Below are 11,566 nucleotides of genomic sequence, written 5' to 3' on the forward strand. Positions count from 1 at the left end.
CCCCCCCCCCCCAATCCATCATGTGAAGTAGGACCATAAACAGGACAAGTCAATGTGTAGGGTAGACTTTCATTGCTTTTACAAGGTTAGACAGAGTTCTGTTAACCTTACACTCTGGAAGGATTGTGGATGTGTGTGTGTGTTTATTCCGAGACAGGGTTTCTTTGTGTAGCCCTTGCTGTCCTGACTCACTCTGTAGCCCAGGCTGGCCTCACGAAGATCTGCCCGTCTCTGCCTCCCGAGTGCAGAGATTACCACTGTCCATGGTTTTTGAACACTTAATGTGAAATTCTTTACCTGTAAGGGGGTCTGCGCTTCTCCCCCGCGTATTGGAAAAGATCATCTGTGAAAAACTTGGGCACCTTGTAGTCTTCCAAAAGTTTCCTTCTTTTGGGGTGTTCGCCATAGCTGCTATCGAAGATGTAAAGGGGACTGTCATCGCGGGTGCTCTCCATGTACTCGATGTAGTACTTCATCTTCATCTTCACCGAGTAGCCGTCATTATCCTCGCCGCACTTGAACTTCTGGTTCCGGTATTTCCTTTTGAGGCGCTCCAGAGTCCATTTCTCCTGTGCGGACCAGCCCTCTTGGGCATTGAGCAGAACCACGGGCTTGTAAGGCCTCTCGTAGCGCTCCACGAACTCTTTCACCGACAGCTGTAAGGCATCAGCTCTCTCCACGTTATCCTGGGGGAACAACAAAAGACCGGTCCCGTTAGGACACTGGAACAAGTCCAGTGGCGGATAAAGGTGTCCCACGGGGGCCGATTAGCAAAGACACCCGTGAGCAAGGGCACACGCGAGCCAGGAACGAGCCTCTGCTCGTCCAGGGGGACGGAGGGACGGAGGGTGGCCCACGTGCGTGCGGCCGAGCACGTCGCCCCCGGAGCCACCCCTCCAAGGGAGGGAGGGGCCCGAAGCTCCCACGACCCAGCGAGTTTTGACAGCCGGGCTGCGGGGCCCCGTCGGGGGGGACCGGCGGGCACCGAGGGCGGGCAGCCGCCGCGTGGGGTCCCGCGCCCCGCTCACCGGCACGGCCGCGGGGTTCAGCGGGTAGCTCTCGTAGTAGTTGTGCCGGGTCCAGTCGAGCGAGTCCTTGAGCTCGGGCCGCGCACTCCGCTTGGCCTCGCGGATGCGCTTCTTGCTCTTGTGGTTCATCGTGAGCCGCTCGCCGTCCGGTTCCGCCCCGACCCCGACCCCGACCCCGACGCGGCTCGCGTTTCCTGCCACCAAACGCGCCCTCCCCCGCCGCCGCGGCCCCGAGACGCCCTTCGCTCTGGCCCGGCGCCTTTAAAGTCGCCTTCCAGAAGATTCACTCCCCAGCCGCCACCGGAGCTTCGGGTTGGGCGAACAGCGGCCGTCCTCCCCGCCCCACCGCCTCATGCGGTCCGCCATTGGCCTCAGCGGCCTGCCGGGTCCGCCTTCATGCGCGCCAATTGGGCGCCATGTTGGGAAGGTCGCGTCGCCGACGCCCTGCCCCGCCCTGCCTTGGCCTACGCAGCACTTCCGGCTGCGCGGCGCTTCCCTGCGGTCTCCTTCCGGCCGGGCCGCTTCCTGTGTTTGCCTTTGGTCAGTGTCCGGCCCCGCGCTCCCTGAGCACCGCCCCCTGGCCCGGCGTCCCTGGACTCCCCTCCGTGCGAGCCCGGCCTCATGGCCGGGACCCAGCGCTTTCGGTTCCGGGAGGAGCCAGGCCCCGGAGGCGACCGGGCGGTGCTGGAGGTCCGCGTCCCGCAGGTGCGTGCAGCGGCACCCACGTGGAAGCGCCCCCGGGTTGGAGCGGGAGTGGGGAGTCCTTCAGTGCTCGGCTTCGTTCATTAGCACCAGGTCGGGTATGAAGCCCGGTGAGGGGTTAAATGTGCTCCAGGGATACATTTAGGGACCGTGCCGGGAAGTTCACTGAATTCCACCAGGAAAGTGGCTGTCTCGTCCTGTGATGCTAACTTTGAACCTTTTTGGGAAGCATCTGTCAATATATCTAACACGGTCTCCTCGCCCCCACACACAAACCTCCGGGTACCCTTGATTGAACCTCTGCCTGTTAGGCAAGTGCTCCGCCACTGAGCGATAGCCCTAACTCTCTTTCTCTTTTATTTCGGCGCTCAGGCAGGCTTTGAATTTAAACCCGCTTCCCGCTTCTTAGGGTTATAAGTGTGCGCCACCATGCTGACTTAAGCAGTGCCGGGGCTCGAATCCAAGATCCATACATGCTAGATAATAGTTGTGCTTTTGGGTTTATACCAAACCCCGTAAGCTTTGCTTGGTTTAAGATTTGGGACCAGGGCGTGGTGGCGCACGCCTTTAATCCCAGCACTTGGGAGGCAGAGGCAGGCGGATTTCTGAGTTCGAGGCCAGCCTGGTCTACAGAGTTCCAGGACAGCCANACGCCTTTAATCCCAGCACTTGGGAGGCAGAGGCAGGCGGATTTCTGAGTTCGAGGCCAGCCTGGTCTACAGAGTTCCAGGACAGCCAGGACTACCCAGAGAAACCCTGTCTCGAAAAAAACAAACAAACAAAAAAAAGATTTGGGACCAGGGATTCCGGTCTCCAACACCCCAATAAAATTTTATACATCAGCGCTGACTTGTTCCCCCCGAGCTCATAGCTACCGTAAAACTGAATAACTCTTCCGACTACCTGGGAAGATAGTCGTGTTGTAATGCTCGCAGCTGGCCCCTAAGTAGGAAGGTGTCCCTGGCAATAGTAGGAGGAGCAAAAGGTACAACCCTATGCTGCCACCTGTAGCACTCCTCGTTTGTTTTTTTCCAGAGACGTCTACACAAGTGAAGCAGAGACTTTTGTTTTGAGACAGGGTTTCTCTCTGTATCCCTGGCTATTGTGGAATTCATTCTGTGGATCAGTCTGGACCTGGGGTTCAGCGCGCCTCTGCCTTTGGAGTGTTGGGATTAAAGGTGGACTAGTCCTCCCTCCCAGCAGCCTCTGCCATTAGAGAAGGGATTCTTGGCTGTGTACTCCAGAGAACTATTTCAGGACGAATCAGCATGAAGCAGAGTTGGAAGATAATAATAACCTGGACTTAAGTTTGGTCGCTAACTGGGAAAAGGACACAGACGGCATGGGGTACAGGTTTCATAAGTCAGGGTACTGCACTTAACTGTCTTAATAGCCACAGGAATGATTTGGTAACATCTGAAGTTTAATTGTTTAAGGAATTTTAAGAAACTTGTTGTAGTAAATAAAACCATAGGGCGATGAGTGAGGTGCGTTGGACAGGAGGATTACAATGATGGGGCCAAAACAATATGTTACTAGGCTAGGGCCAAAGAAACTTTACAGTAGGTCCTAAGGATGTTGACATGTTTCTGGTCTTGTGAGATTCTCAGAAGATTACAGGATACAGCTGGAAGAGCTGTGAGGTTGCATTCAAAGGTCAGACAGCTTCACAAGAATCTTGGTTGTTGTTTTGTTTTGAGGGGTTTTCTTTGTGTAGTTTTGAGACTCACTTTGGCTGTGGCTGTCCTGGACTTGGTTCTGTAGATTAGGCTGGTCTTGAACTCTAAAGATTCACCTGCCTCTACTTCCTAAGTGCTTGGGTCAAAGGTATGTATATGTCACCACACCCTGCTGGTTCTTTGCTATTTTAACATTCTAGTTTGAAATATCTCTATATAAAGAACTTTGCTCCTCTGTAGACAAATGTCACGGTGAATTTTGTTAGTTGTACTAAAATTTGACCCTCACTTGGTGCGAGACTTCAACTAGACTTAGGGCTAAGGAACTCTTGACTTTCCCATGTCCTCCTTGTTTTTCCAGTTTGTCCTATCAGCAGGCCAGTGGTACAGGGACAACACATTCTAAGAGGCAGACCAAAACAGAACTTGTTTCCTGTAGCTTCCAAGTGTCTTCACGTCAAAACCTCTTGAGTTTCCTTCCAAATTTAGGGAGTAAAGATACTCCATATGAGCCGGGCATGGTGGCCACGCCTTTAATCCCAGCACTCAGGAGGCAGAGGCAGGCGGATTTCTGAGTTCGAGGCCAGCCTGGTCTACAGAGTGAGTTCCAGGACAGCCAAGGCTNCCTTTAATCCCAGCACTCAGGAGGCAGAGGCAGGCGGATTTCTGAGTTCGAGGCCAGCCTGGTCTACAGAGTGAGTTCCAGGACAGCCAAGGCTACCCTGTCTCGGAAAAAAAAAAAAACAAAAAACAAAACAAAAAAACAAAGATACTCCATATGAATAAAGATGCCCAGGGTTTCTATACACAAATCTGCATTTCTTCTAGAAACATCCTTCTCTGGGCCTGTATTTTACTCAAAGGTAAAGTCTACCAGCCCAGTCCACTGTGTTATAGACATGTGTATCTATGTTAAGTCAGGGTCTCATGCTTCGGTACTGATACTTGTTTTTTGAGACAGGATTTCATTATGTAGTTCTGGCTGGCCTGGAACTTCCTGAGACCTGCCCATGTGTGCTTTTCAAGTGTATTAAAGCCATCTACCACCATCACTGCTTTATTTTTTTATTTACAGATTAATTTTTTGCTGGGCATGATGGCCCATGCCCTTAATCCCTCCCTTAATCCCAGCATTCAAGAGGCAGAGGCAAGAGGGTCGCTGGAGTCTGAGGCCAGCGTAGTCTGCACAGCCAGCTCCAGGACGTGCCCAACCACAGAGACTTTGTCTCAGAAGTGAAGAGCAGGGAGCTCTCTGAACTGCTGAATCTTCCATCTATATCAAGTGCATAAGTACATGCATATACACATTTGTAATTTTAAGTAAAGAAAACAATGTTTCTCTGGCTTTCCCTATCATTCCTTTTCCAGTGTTCTTCATACTTCTTCCCTCCGCCCCTCAGTATTACCTTCCCTCTGTTTCCCCAAATAAAGTTTATTTTTATGTTTATTATTATTTTTTGAATCAAAGTCTATGCAGTCCGCCTGAATTCATGGAGATGTACCTACCTCAGCCTCTCAAGTGTTGAGATTAAAGGGGAGTGTCACTATATAGGCTTTATATGATTATGGGTATTTTGCCTGCGTGTGATGTCTGAGCACCACCTACACATGTCCTCAGAGGCCAAGAAAGGCTGTTAGGTCACTTGGAACAAAAGATCCAGATGTTTGCTAGCTGCCATATAGGTGATGGAAATTGAACCCTGATCCTCTGGAAAAGCAGAGCCCTTTCCAATCCCTATTATTGCTATTTTTAAGTAGGGTCATGACATTTTGGGCTGACTGGCCTTGAATTTGGGGCCCTCCTGTCTGCCCCCCTCCCTTCTAGTGCTGGAGTGACCAGTGTTTACCACCATACTCATCCATGCACTGTTAGTGGACTGAATGAGTAAATTCAGGCCCTCTAGCAAATTTGGCCCTCTCATTCTTTTTGTGTGTGTGTGTGGTTTTTTGAGACAGGGTTTCTCTGTATAGCCCTGGCTGTTCTGGAACTCACTTTGTAGACCAGGCTGGCCTCAAACTCAGAAATCCGCCTGCCTCTGCCTCCTGAGTGCTGGGATTAAAGGTGTGCGCCACCATGCCAGGCTCTTTTGTCTTTTAAAATTCAGCTCCACACATGCCTCCTCCTGAGGGACATGCAAGGCATGTACAAGTCATGCATGAGTTGAAAGTCTTCCAAGATTTAGGAATGAGATAGGATAGGGACATGGGTCAGATAGAACAGGGTTTGTCTAGCACACATGTAGGTCTGGGCTTGATTCCCAGCACTTCATAAAATTTGGTGTTGGCACATAGCTGCAGTCCTAGTACTTAGCAAGTAGAGCCAAGATGATGAAAAGCTTATGCTCATCCTAGGCTACACAGTGAGACCAGCCTAAGCTACAAGAGACCACTGCCTTAAAAACCAAAAATAAGCTAGGCAGTGGTGGCACATTCCAGCACTTGGGAAACAAGAGGCATGAGTTTCTCAGTGAAGTCGAGGCCAGTCATGTCTACAGAGTGAGCTCCAGAATGATCAGAGCTACACAGAGAAACCCTGTCTTGAAAAAAAAAAAAAAAAAGCTGAAGAGATAGATGGCTTAGGTAAAGACACTTGCCTACAAGCTAGACAGCCTGACCTGAACTTCACCCCAATATCCCACAAGGTGGAGATAAGTTGTCCTCTGACTTCCACATATGCCCCTACCTCCAACATAGTAAATGTAAAAAAAAGTTTTTTTGTTTAGAAGAAACCTAGTATCATCTTGTACTTACAATTCTAAATTTCTGTGGGGCCAATAAAACTCCCATCTGTTATGCCTGTGGGTTGTAGCCAGACTAAAGGCATTTGGGCAACCCTGTCTCCTGCTGTTATAACCTCACATCTTGCTTTACTGTTGTAGCCTTTATTACCAACCAGATAACCATTTTTGCACATGACCGTCCAGTATGTAATGCAGTGTACACTCTGGTCCAAAAAGTCATACTGTCCCTTTTCATTTTAAATGCTTGCAGAAGTGCTGGAGAGATGGCTTAGATGCTGCTCTTGCAGAGACTTGAGCTAGTTTCAGAATCACCAGGCATGCATGCTTGTGCATATATATATATATATATATATATATATATATATATATACAGACCTGGGTTCAACCTAGGTATGGTGTGGTATATATGCCTGTAATTCCAGCATTCAAGAGAATAAGGCAGGATCGAGACCAGCCTGGGCTACATTGGAATAAAAAGAATGGTACAGGAGTGTCATGGTAATAATGTATGTTAATGATTAACTTTCTTTGCAGGTCCTGCATGTCCAGTATGGAATGTATGTTTGGCCTTGTGCTGTAGTCCTGGCCCAATACCTGTGGTTTCACAGAAGATCTCTACCAGGCAAAGCTGTCTTAGAGGTAACCAGAGTTAGCACAATACTGGGATACTGGCTGTGTCTTCATGCATTTAAATTAAAGTGACTTGATAGTCTGGAAATTTTAGCTGTAAAAGGAATACCAGTTAGTGGCAGTGGTGTAAGTGACTAATGCAAGTCACCTTTTCTGGGGCTACATGCAGTCATGTTATTTTTTATCCCAGAACCTATAAGCCTGGATACCATGGTACAAATTAAACTGCCTTGAGATAATATGGAAGTTGAAGTCCTTTAAATTTGAAGTCCTTACTCTTTAGCAATTTAGTTAACCATTAACTTCTAAACCCAGACTGCTTGTTCCCAGGGGTAGTGTTATGCCTTTAGTCCCAGCCTTCAGATGAAAACAGATGTTCAAAGCCAGCCTAGCTAGAATATGCAAACTATCTCATTTGGGGTAGGAAAGCTATATTATTCTTAAATACCATCTTCATTTAGATTGGAGCTGGAGTGAGCCTTCCAGGGATTTTGGCTGCCAAATGTGGTGCTAAAGTAACACTATCTGACAGCTCAGAGTTTCCCCACTGTCTGGATATCTGCTGGCAAAGTTGCCAGATGAATAACCTGCCACAGATCCAAGTTGTAGGACTGACATGGGGCCACATATCAAAGGACATTCTGTCTTTGCCACCACAAGACATCATTCTTGGATCTGATGTGTTCTTTGAACCAGAAGGTAAGTATAATTTATAGCAAACTTGGCCAGTTGTATTAAGAAAACTTAACTTAAAAACACCCTGCCCCTCCCCAGACTTTGAAAGCATTTTAGCCACAGTCTACTTCCTGATGCAGAAGAATCCAAAAGTTCAATTTTGGTCTACATACCAGGTCAGAAGGTGAGTATGGACAATTTACTAGCTGCTTTTATAACAATACATTAAAACAGAGAAAGCATATCATAAAATTTTCTTCCAAGTGCTGACTGGTCACTTGAAGGCTTGCTCTACAAGTGGGATATGAAGTGTGTGCACATTCCTCTGGAGTCTTTTGATGCCGACAAAGAAGATATAGCAGAGTCTGCACTTCCAGGAAGACATACTGTTGAAATGCTGATCATCTCCTTTGCAAAGGACAGTTTCTGAATGAATTGTACCTCAATATGTTCTGGGACATTGTCAAAATGGAATAACCTGGCATAAAGATGAATTATCTGAGGAAACTCAATGGGTATTAAGATGGTCAATTCTGTAGGCCTTATGGCCATGATGTCATGCCTAGGGTAGCATTCTACATAACAAAATTAGACATTTAAAGACTTAGATTCCTCCCACTCTGACACTGAAGTATCTACCAGCAAAATAGCAGTCCAATCCACATTTTCCTATTGAGAATAAGGGGGCTCAGTATCTTGCATTTTATACCTTAAGGCTGCTAACATTGAAAGTAAATTGTACAGGTCTTGGATTAAAATGAGGGAAACAAAAGACCAGGACATATTCTCAAAAAAGCTAACACCAAGAAAACACTTTAATCAAACTACAGAAACAATGGTTATAGTACAGAATATTCATAAGCAAAAGATACACCATGTCTTAAGTACTTACAAAGTTACAAACCATTTGCTTCCTTAACATTTTCTGATTTAAAGTTCACAAAACAAGGATGATCAGATTTACCATTTTGCATTTTTTTTTGAGGGAAGGGGGGTGTATTTATCATCAGCTAGATGTGCTCACTGTATGCTCCATTATTTATATGCAAGGCCCGGGTGACTGGAAGTGCAGTTGTCAGGCATTTTAATAAACTGGACAGCCATTTGTTTCTGCACGACAAGGCATCTTTACACAGGAGCAATCAGGAGAAAACAGGAAACAGCCAAGCACTCTGCACTGCAACACGCCACCTTAACAGCTAACCAGCATTACTCAACTGCTACACAACTGCGCCTAGTGCACAAAAATACATAAGAGAAGAGATTAGAATTGTGTTGGGTAAACAATCTTTAAAAAAAAAAAAATTCTTTTCACCTGAAAAGTCTTTATACAAATTTGGGTTCAGATTATCATATAGACCTGAAGGTAAATAACATATATGAACAAATTATACCAACTTTCATAGGTTTTTAATTTTTAAGGAGTGAAGGCAATGTTGAGTCAATCTGCTGACAGCTTTAGGCTGTATGTAATGGCTGTACATGTTTCCTTATTAAGTCAGGAGGCCACAAATTAGGTTATCAATCTGTTTAATTTCAAACAAAAAAGTCAGCACTATAAACAAAAATGAAATTTTACCTCAAATATCCAATCCAATAATGAAATCTGAAGTCGCTCACCTCACTAAATTACAAGAAATTTGAATAACAGCAACAAAATGGCACATAAAATGGAGTTTGCCACCTGAGGCAGATTAAAACAAGTAAAAAGTTAGACAAATGTTACAAAATAACCTTTTCAATAGCCAGTTGCTTGTTCCAAGGACTCTTCCATGGACAGATGGACTGAGTTTGTGGTCCTTTCCCCCAATGTCCTCTGTTAAGCTGCTTGCCGATTCATCTAGGTTTGAAAAGAAAGAGGTTAAGCTTACTTTCCACTACTAAGAAGGTACCAAAGTGCACATGGTTTCATTATCAGGCATGTACTTACTAAGGCTCTGGTGAAACAAGTAGGTTACAGAAGGTTCCACCTGGCCATTATTAGTTTTTTAAAAGGCCCAAATGGGAGTTTTTCCAAAGGGTACCACCAGCACGTTCATATGTGATTCTTGGCCAAATAACCAAGACAAAGAAAAAAAAAAAAAAAAGGCAAGGGAGGGTTAAAAGAAAAAAAGGGGGGAGGGAGGACAGGGTGGGGCTGTATCCAAACAAAAACTTGCTATCAGAAATTTGTCTACACTTTGTTAAGATGTTTGAAAATGAAAATTTGGCAGTTGAGGATGTTCTTAATCAGCTACTTAGGGCCCTTTCCTTTAAAAAGAAAAATAGGACCAAACAATTTAGAGTTAAAGACACACTATCCTTTCCCCACCCGGTGCGGATCAATACCTGTAACTTTCTTTTGGGGTTCCAAAAGTTCATTGCTTCTTAATTGCAATTCCTTTGCCACATCCATTAGAGTAAGAAGTCCCAGTCAGTACAACAACCGTTGCACTGAATGTTTTTCTCTATGAGGATAGTGCATCTTTAACATTTAAAGACAAACCTGCTCCAATACACGCCCACAGAAACTGGTCCCTGGAGGATCAGCCAAATCAGTTAAAATCTGCAATACTGGCCAATATTCTTTTATCAAACAGGAGACCGCAGCTTTAAAGGGGGAAAATGCAGACGTTGGATAAAAACAGCAAGAAATAGTCATTTTCATTCATAGGTCTCAAACAGCATGAAACAGCCATTACTATCTAAGCTTTACACAATCCTCTCTGCAGACCCCTCTTCAGCATCACTCCCAAAGCCGAGTAACTTCAGAGCAGCAGTACTCTTTAACACCAGGAGTCTTTATGCTAACATGGCTCAAAAAACCTACTCCATACCCCACGGGAGTTAGGGCGTGTCTCAGATTCCCGCAGACATTACCATTTTCTTAGGAAGAAACTGCTCCCTCTTCTTCTGGAGACTTGGGTGGGCTCTTGGACCGCGACCTAGACTTGGACTCTCGCTTCGACACGGGCGGAGGGCTTCTGGATCTCGACCTGGACCTGGAGCGCGAGCGGGATCTGGAGACCGAGGAGGACTTGGACTTGGATCTCCGGGCAGATCTGGACTTGGAGGTCGATCTGGAGCGCGAGCGAGTGCGGGACCGAGACTTGGAGCGGCTGTAACGGGAGCGGCTTCGCGACCTGGACCGGCTCCGGCTTCGAGATCGGCTGCGCCGGCGTCGCCGAGGGCTGCGAGTGGGACGCGAGCGACGCGACAGGGTGAGCTTGCAGGCCGCCGGTCCCGCCCCGCCCGCCCGCCCCGCCGCCATTATCTGGCTGCCAGGCGCCATTTCCTCACCGCGAGGCGGGGTCTCGCACGGAGTGGCCCGGCCCTGCCGCCGCCCGGGCCGCGAGGGAGGGGCCCGCTCCACGTGCTCCGCGGACCTTTGTGCCCGTCCGCCTCCCGCTCCGTCCCGGGCCCCGCTCACCTGCGGCTCCGCCGCCCGTAACCGCCGCCGCCGTACCGACGGGGTGGCGGGCCCCGGCGGCTGTGGTGCGAGTCGGGCGGGCGGCCGTAGCGCGCCATCTGCACCCGCAGCTCGCGGCCGTCGAGCACGGCCCCATCCATGGCGTCCATGGCGTCCTCGGCGTCGCGCTTGTCGTGGAATCGGACGAAAGCGAAGCCGCGGGACTCCTTGGTGTAGCGGTCCCGCGGGATGTACACGTCGCCGACGCGCCCGTACTTCTCGAAGACGCGCCTCAGGGTGTCGGGCGAGGTGCGGTAGGTCAGGTTGTCCACCTTGAGGGAGGTCATGCCCTCCACATCGGGAGGCGGGCGGCCGTAGCTCATGGCTGCGCAGCGGCTTGCGCCGAGACCCTAACGCCCCGGACAGGCCCTCGCTCGCGGGAGACGCGGCTCCGTCCGGCGCTCGGCAGCTACGGTCCTCGTGGGTCGGGCGGGAGACGCGGGGCCGCCGCAGACACCCGCACGACACGGACGCCTGAGCAGCAACTAAGCGGGCGGGCGGGCCCCAGCGCGCATTTATACCCACCCTCACAAAATGGCGCCCGCGCCACCCGGAAATGAATCTCCCGATTGGCCCATTCGGCCGCGTTGCGTAACGTCGCCGCCGCGCGCCCCGCCCCTCCCGGGCGCGCCTGCGCAAGGCGCGGCGGGCGGGCGGAAAGCG

The 11,566-nt window shown here is 48.9% G+C and overlaps 3 protein-coding genes across 7 annotated transcripts in view; 1 reads left to right on the top strand and 2 right to left on the bottom strand.

Moving 5' to 3' along the window:
- Window positions 1-1,483, bottom strand: part of Jmjd6 (jumonji domain containing 6, arginine demethylase and lysine hydroxylase) — a 6,094-nt gene extending 4,611 nt beyond the window's left edge. For 2 of the 4 annotated variants that reach the window (XM_029546514.1, XM_021212194.2), the window contains exons 1-2: window positions 1,029-1,190; window positions 298-686 (exon numbers count right to left, since the gene is read on the bottom strand). In XM_029546514.1, coding sequence (XP_029402374.1) covers window positions 298-686; window positions 1,029-1,157 — 518 coding nt within the window. In that variant the 5' untranslated portion in view covers window positions 1,158-1,190. Of the gene's footprint in view, window positions 1-297; window positions 687-1,028 lie in introns of all 4 variants that reach the window. The other 2 variants (XM_021212193.1, XM_021212192.2) reach the window with 2 other exon arrangements.
- A 74-nt stretch (window positions 1,484-1,557) lies between these two features.
- Window positions 1,558-8,052, top strand: Mettl23 (methyltransferase like 23). The gene is made up of 5 exons (XM_021213456.1): window positions 1,558-1,733; window positions 6,685-6,789; window positions 7,242-7,479; window positions 7,555-7,639; window positions 7,720-8,052. The coding sequence occupies exons 1-5, from the start codon at window positions 1,650-1,652 to the stop codon at window positions 7,883-7,885; spliced, it is 678 nt and encodes a 225-aa protein (XP_021069115.1). The 5' UTR covers window positions 1,558-1,649; the 3' UTR covers window positions 7,886-8,052.
- A 192-nt stretch (window positions 8,053-8,244) lies between these two features.
- On the bottom strand, window positions 8,245-11,394 carry Srsf2 (serine and arginine rich splicing factor 2). Of its 2 annotated transcripts, XR_003845126.1 has the most exons (4): window positions 10,865-11,313; window positions 10,315-10,625; window positions 9,190-9,295; window positions 8,246-8,689 (listed from the first exon to the last, which is right to left on the bottom strand). XR_003845126.1 is itself a non-coding variant. In XM_021214124.2 (3 exons), exons 1-2 carry the CDS (start codon window positions 11,224-11,226, stop codon window positions 10,322-10,324), a joined length of 666 nt encoding a protein of 221 aa, XP_021069783.1. In that variant the 5' UTR covers window positions 11,227-11,394; the 3' UTR covers window positions 8,245-9,295; window positions 10,315-10,321. The 2 variants fall into 2 exon arrangements, 1 of the variants encoding a protein (XP_021069783.1); XM_021214124.2 differs by having other exon boundaries at window positions 8,245-9,295; window positions 10,865-11,394.
- Window positions 11,395-11,566: the final 172 nt, after the last annotated feature.

The sequence above is a fragment of the Mus pahari genome, chromosome 14, assembly GCF_900095145.1.
Source record: "Mus pahari chromosome 14, PAHARI_EIJ_v1.1, whole genome shotgun sequence".
Classification (NCBI taxonomy): Eukaryota; Metazoa; Chordata; class Mammalia; order Rodentia; family Muridae; genus Mus; species Mus pahari.

Excerpts from the sequence above, each read along its gene's own strand:
- Mettl23 (XM_021213456.1), top strand. The coding sequence starts at position 1,650 with ATGGCCGGGACCCAGCGCTTTCGGTTCCGGGAGGAGCCAGGCCCCGGA. Across the intron at positions 1,734-6,684 it reads TGGAGGTCCGCGTCCCGCAG|GTCCTGCATGTCCAGTATGG; the intron begins GTGCGTGCAGCG and ends CTTTCTTTGCAG. Across the intron at positions 7,480-7,554 it reads TGTGTTCTTTGAACCAGAAG|ACTTTGAAAGCATTTTAGCC; the intron begins GTAAGTATAATT and ends GCCCCTCCCCAG.
- Srsf2 (XM_021214124.2), bottom strand. The coding sequence starts at position 11,226 with ATGAGCTACGGCCGCCCGCCTCCCGATGTGGAGGGCATGACCTCCCTC. Across the intron at positions 10,626-10,864 it reads TACGGGCGGCGGAGCCGCAG|CCCTCGGCGACGCCGGCGCA; the intron begins GTGAGCGGGGCC and ends TCCCACTCGCAG.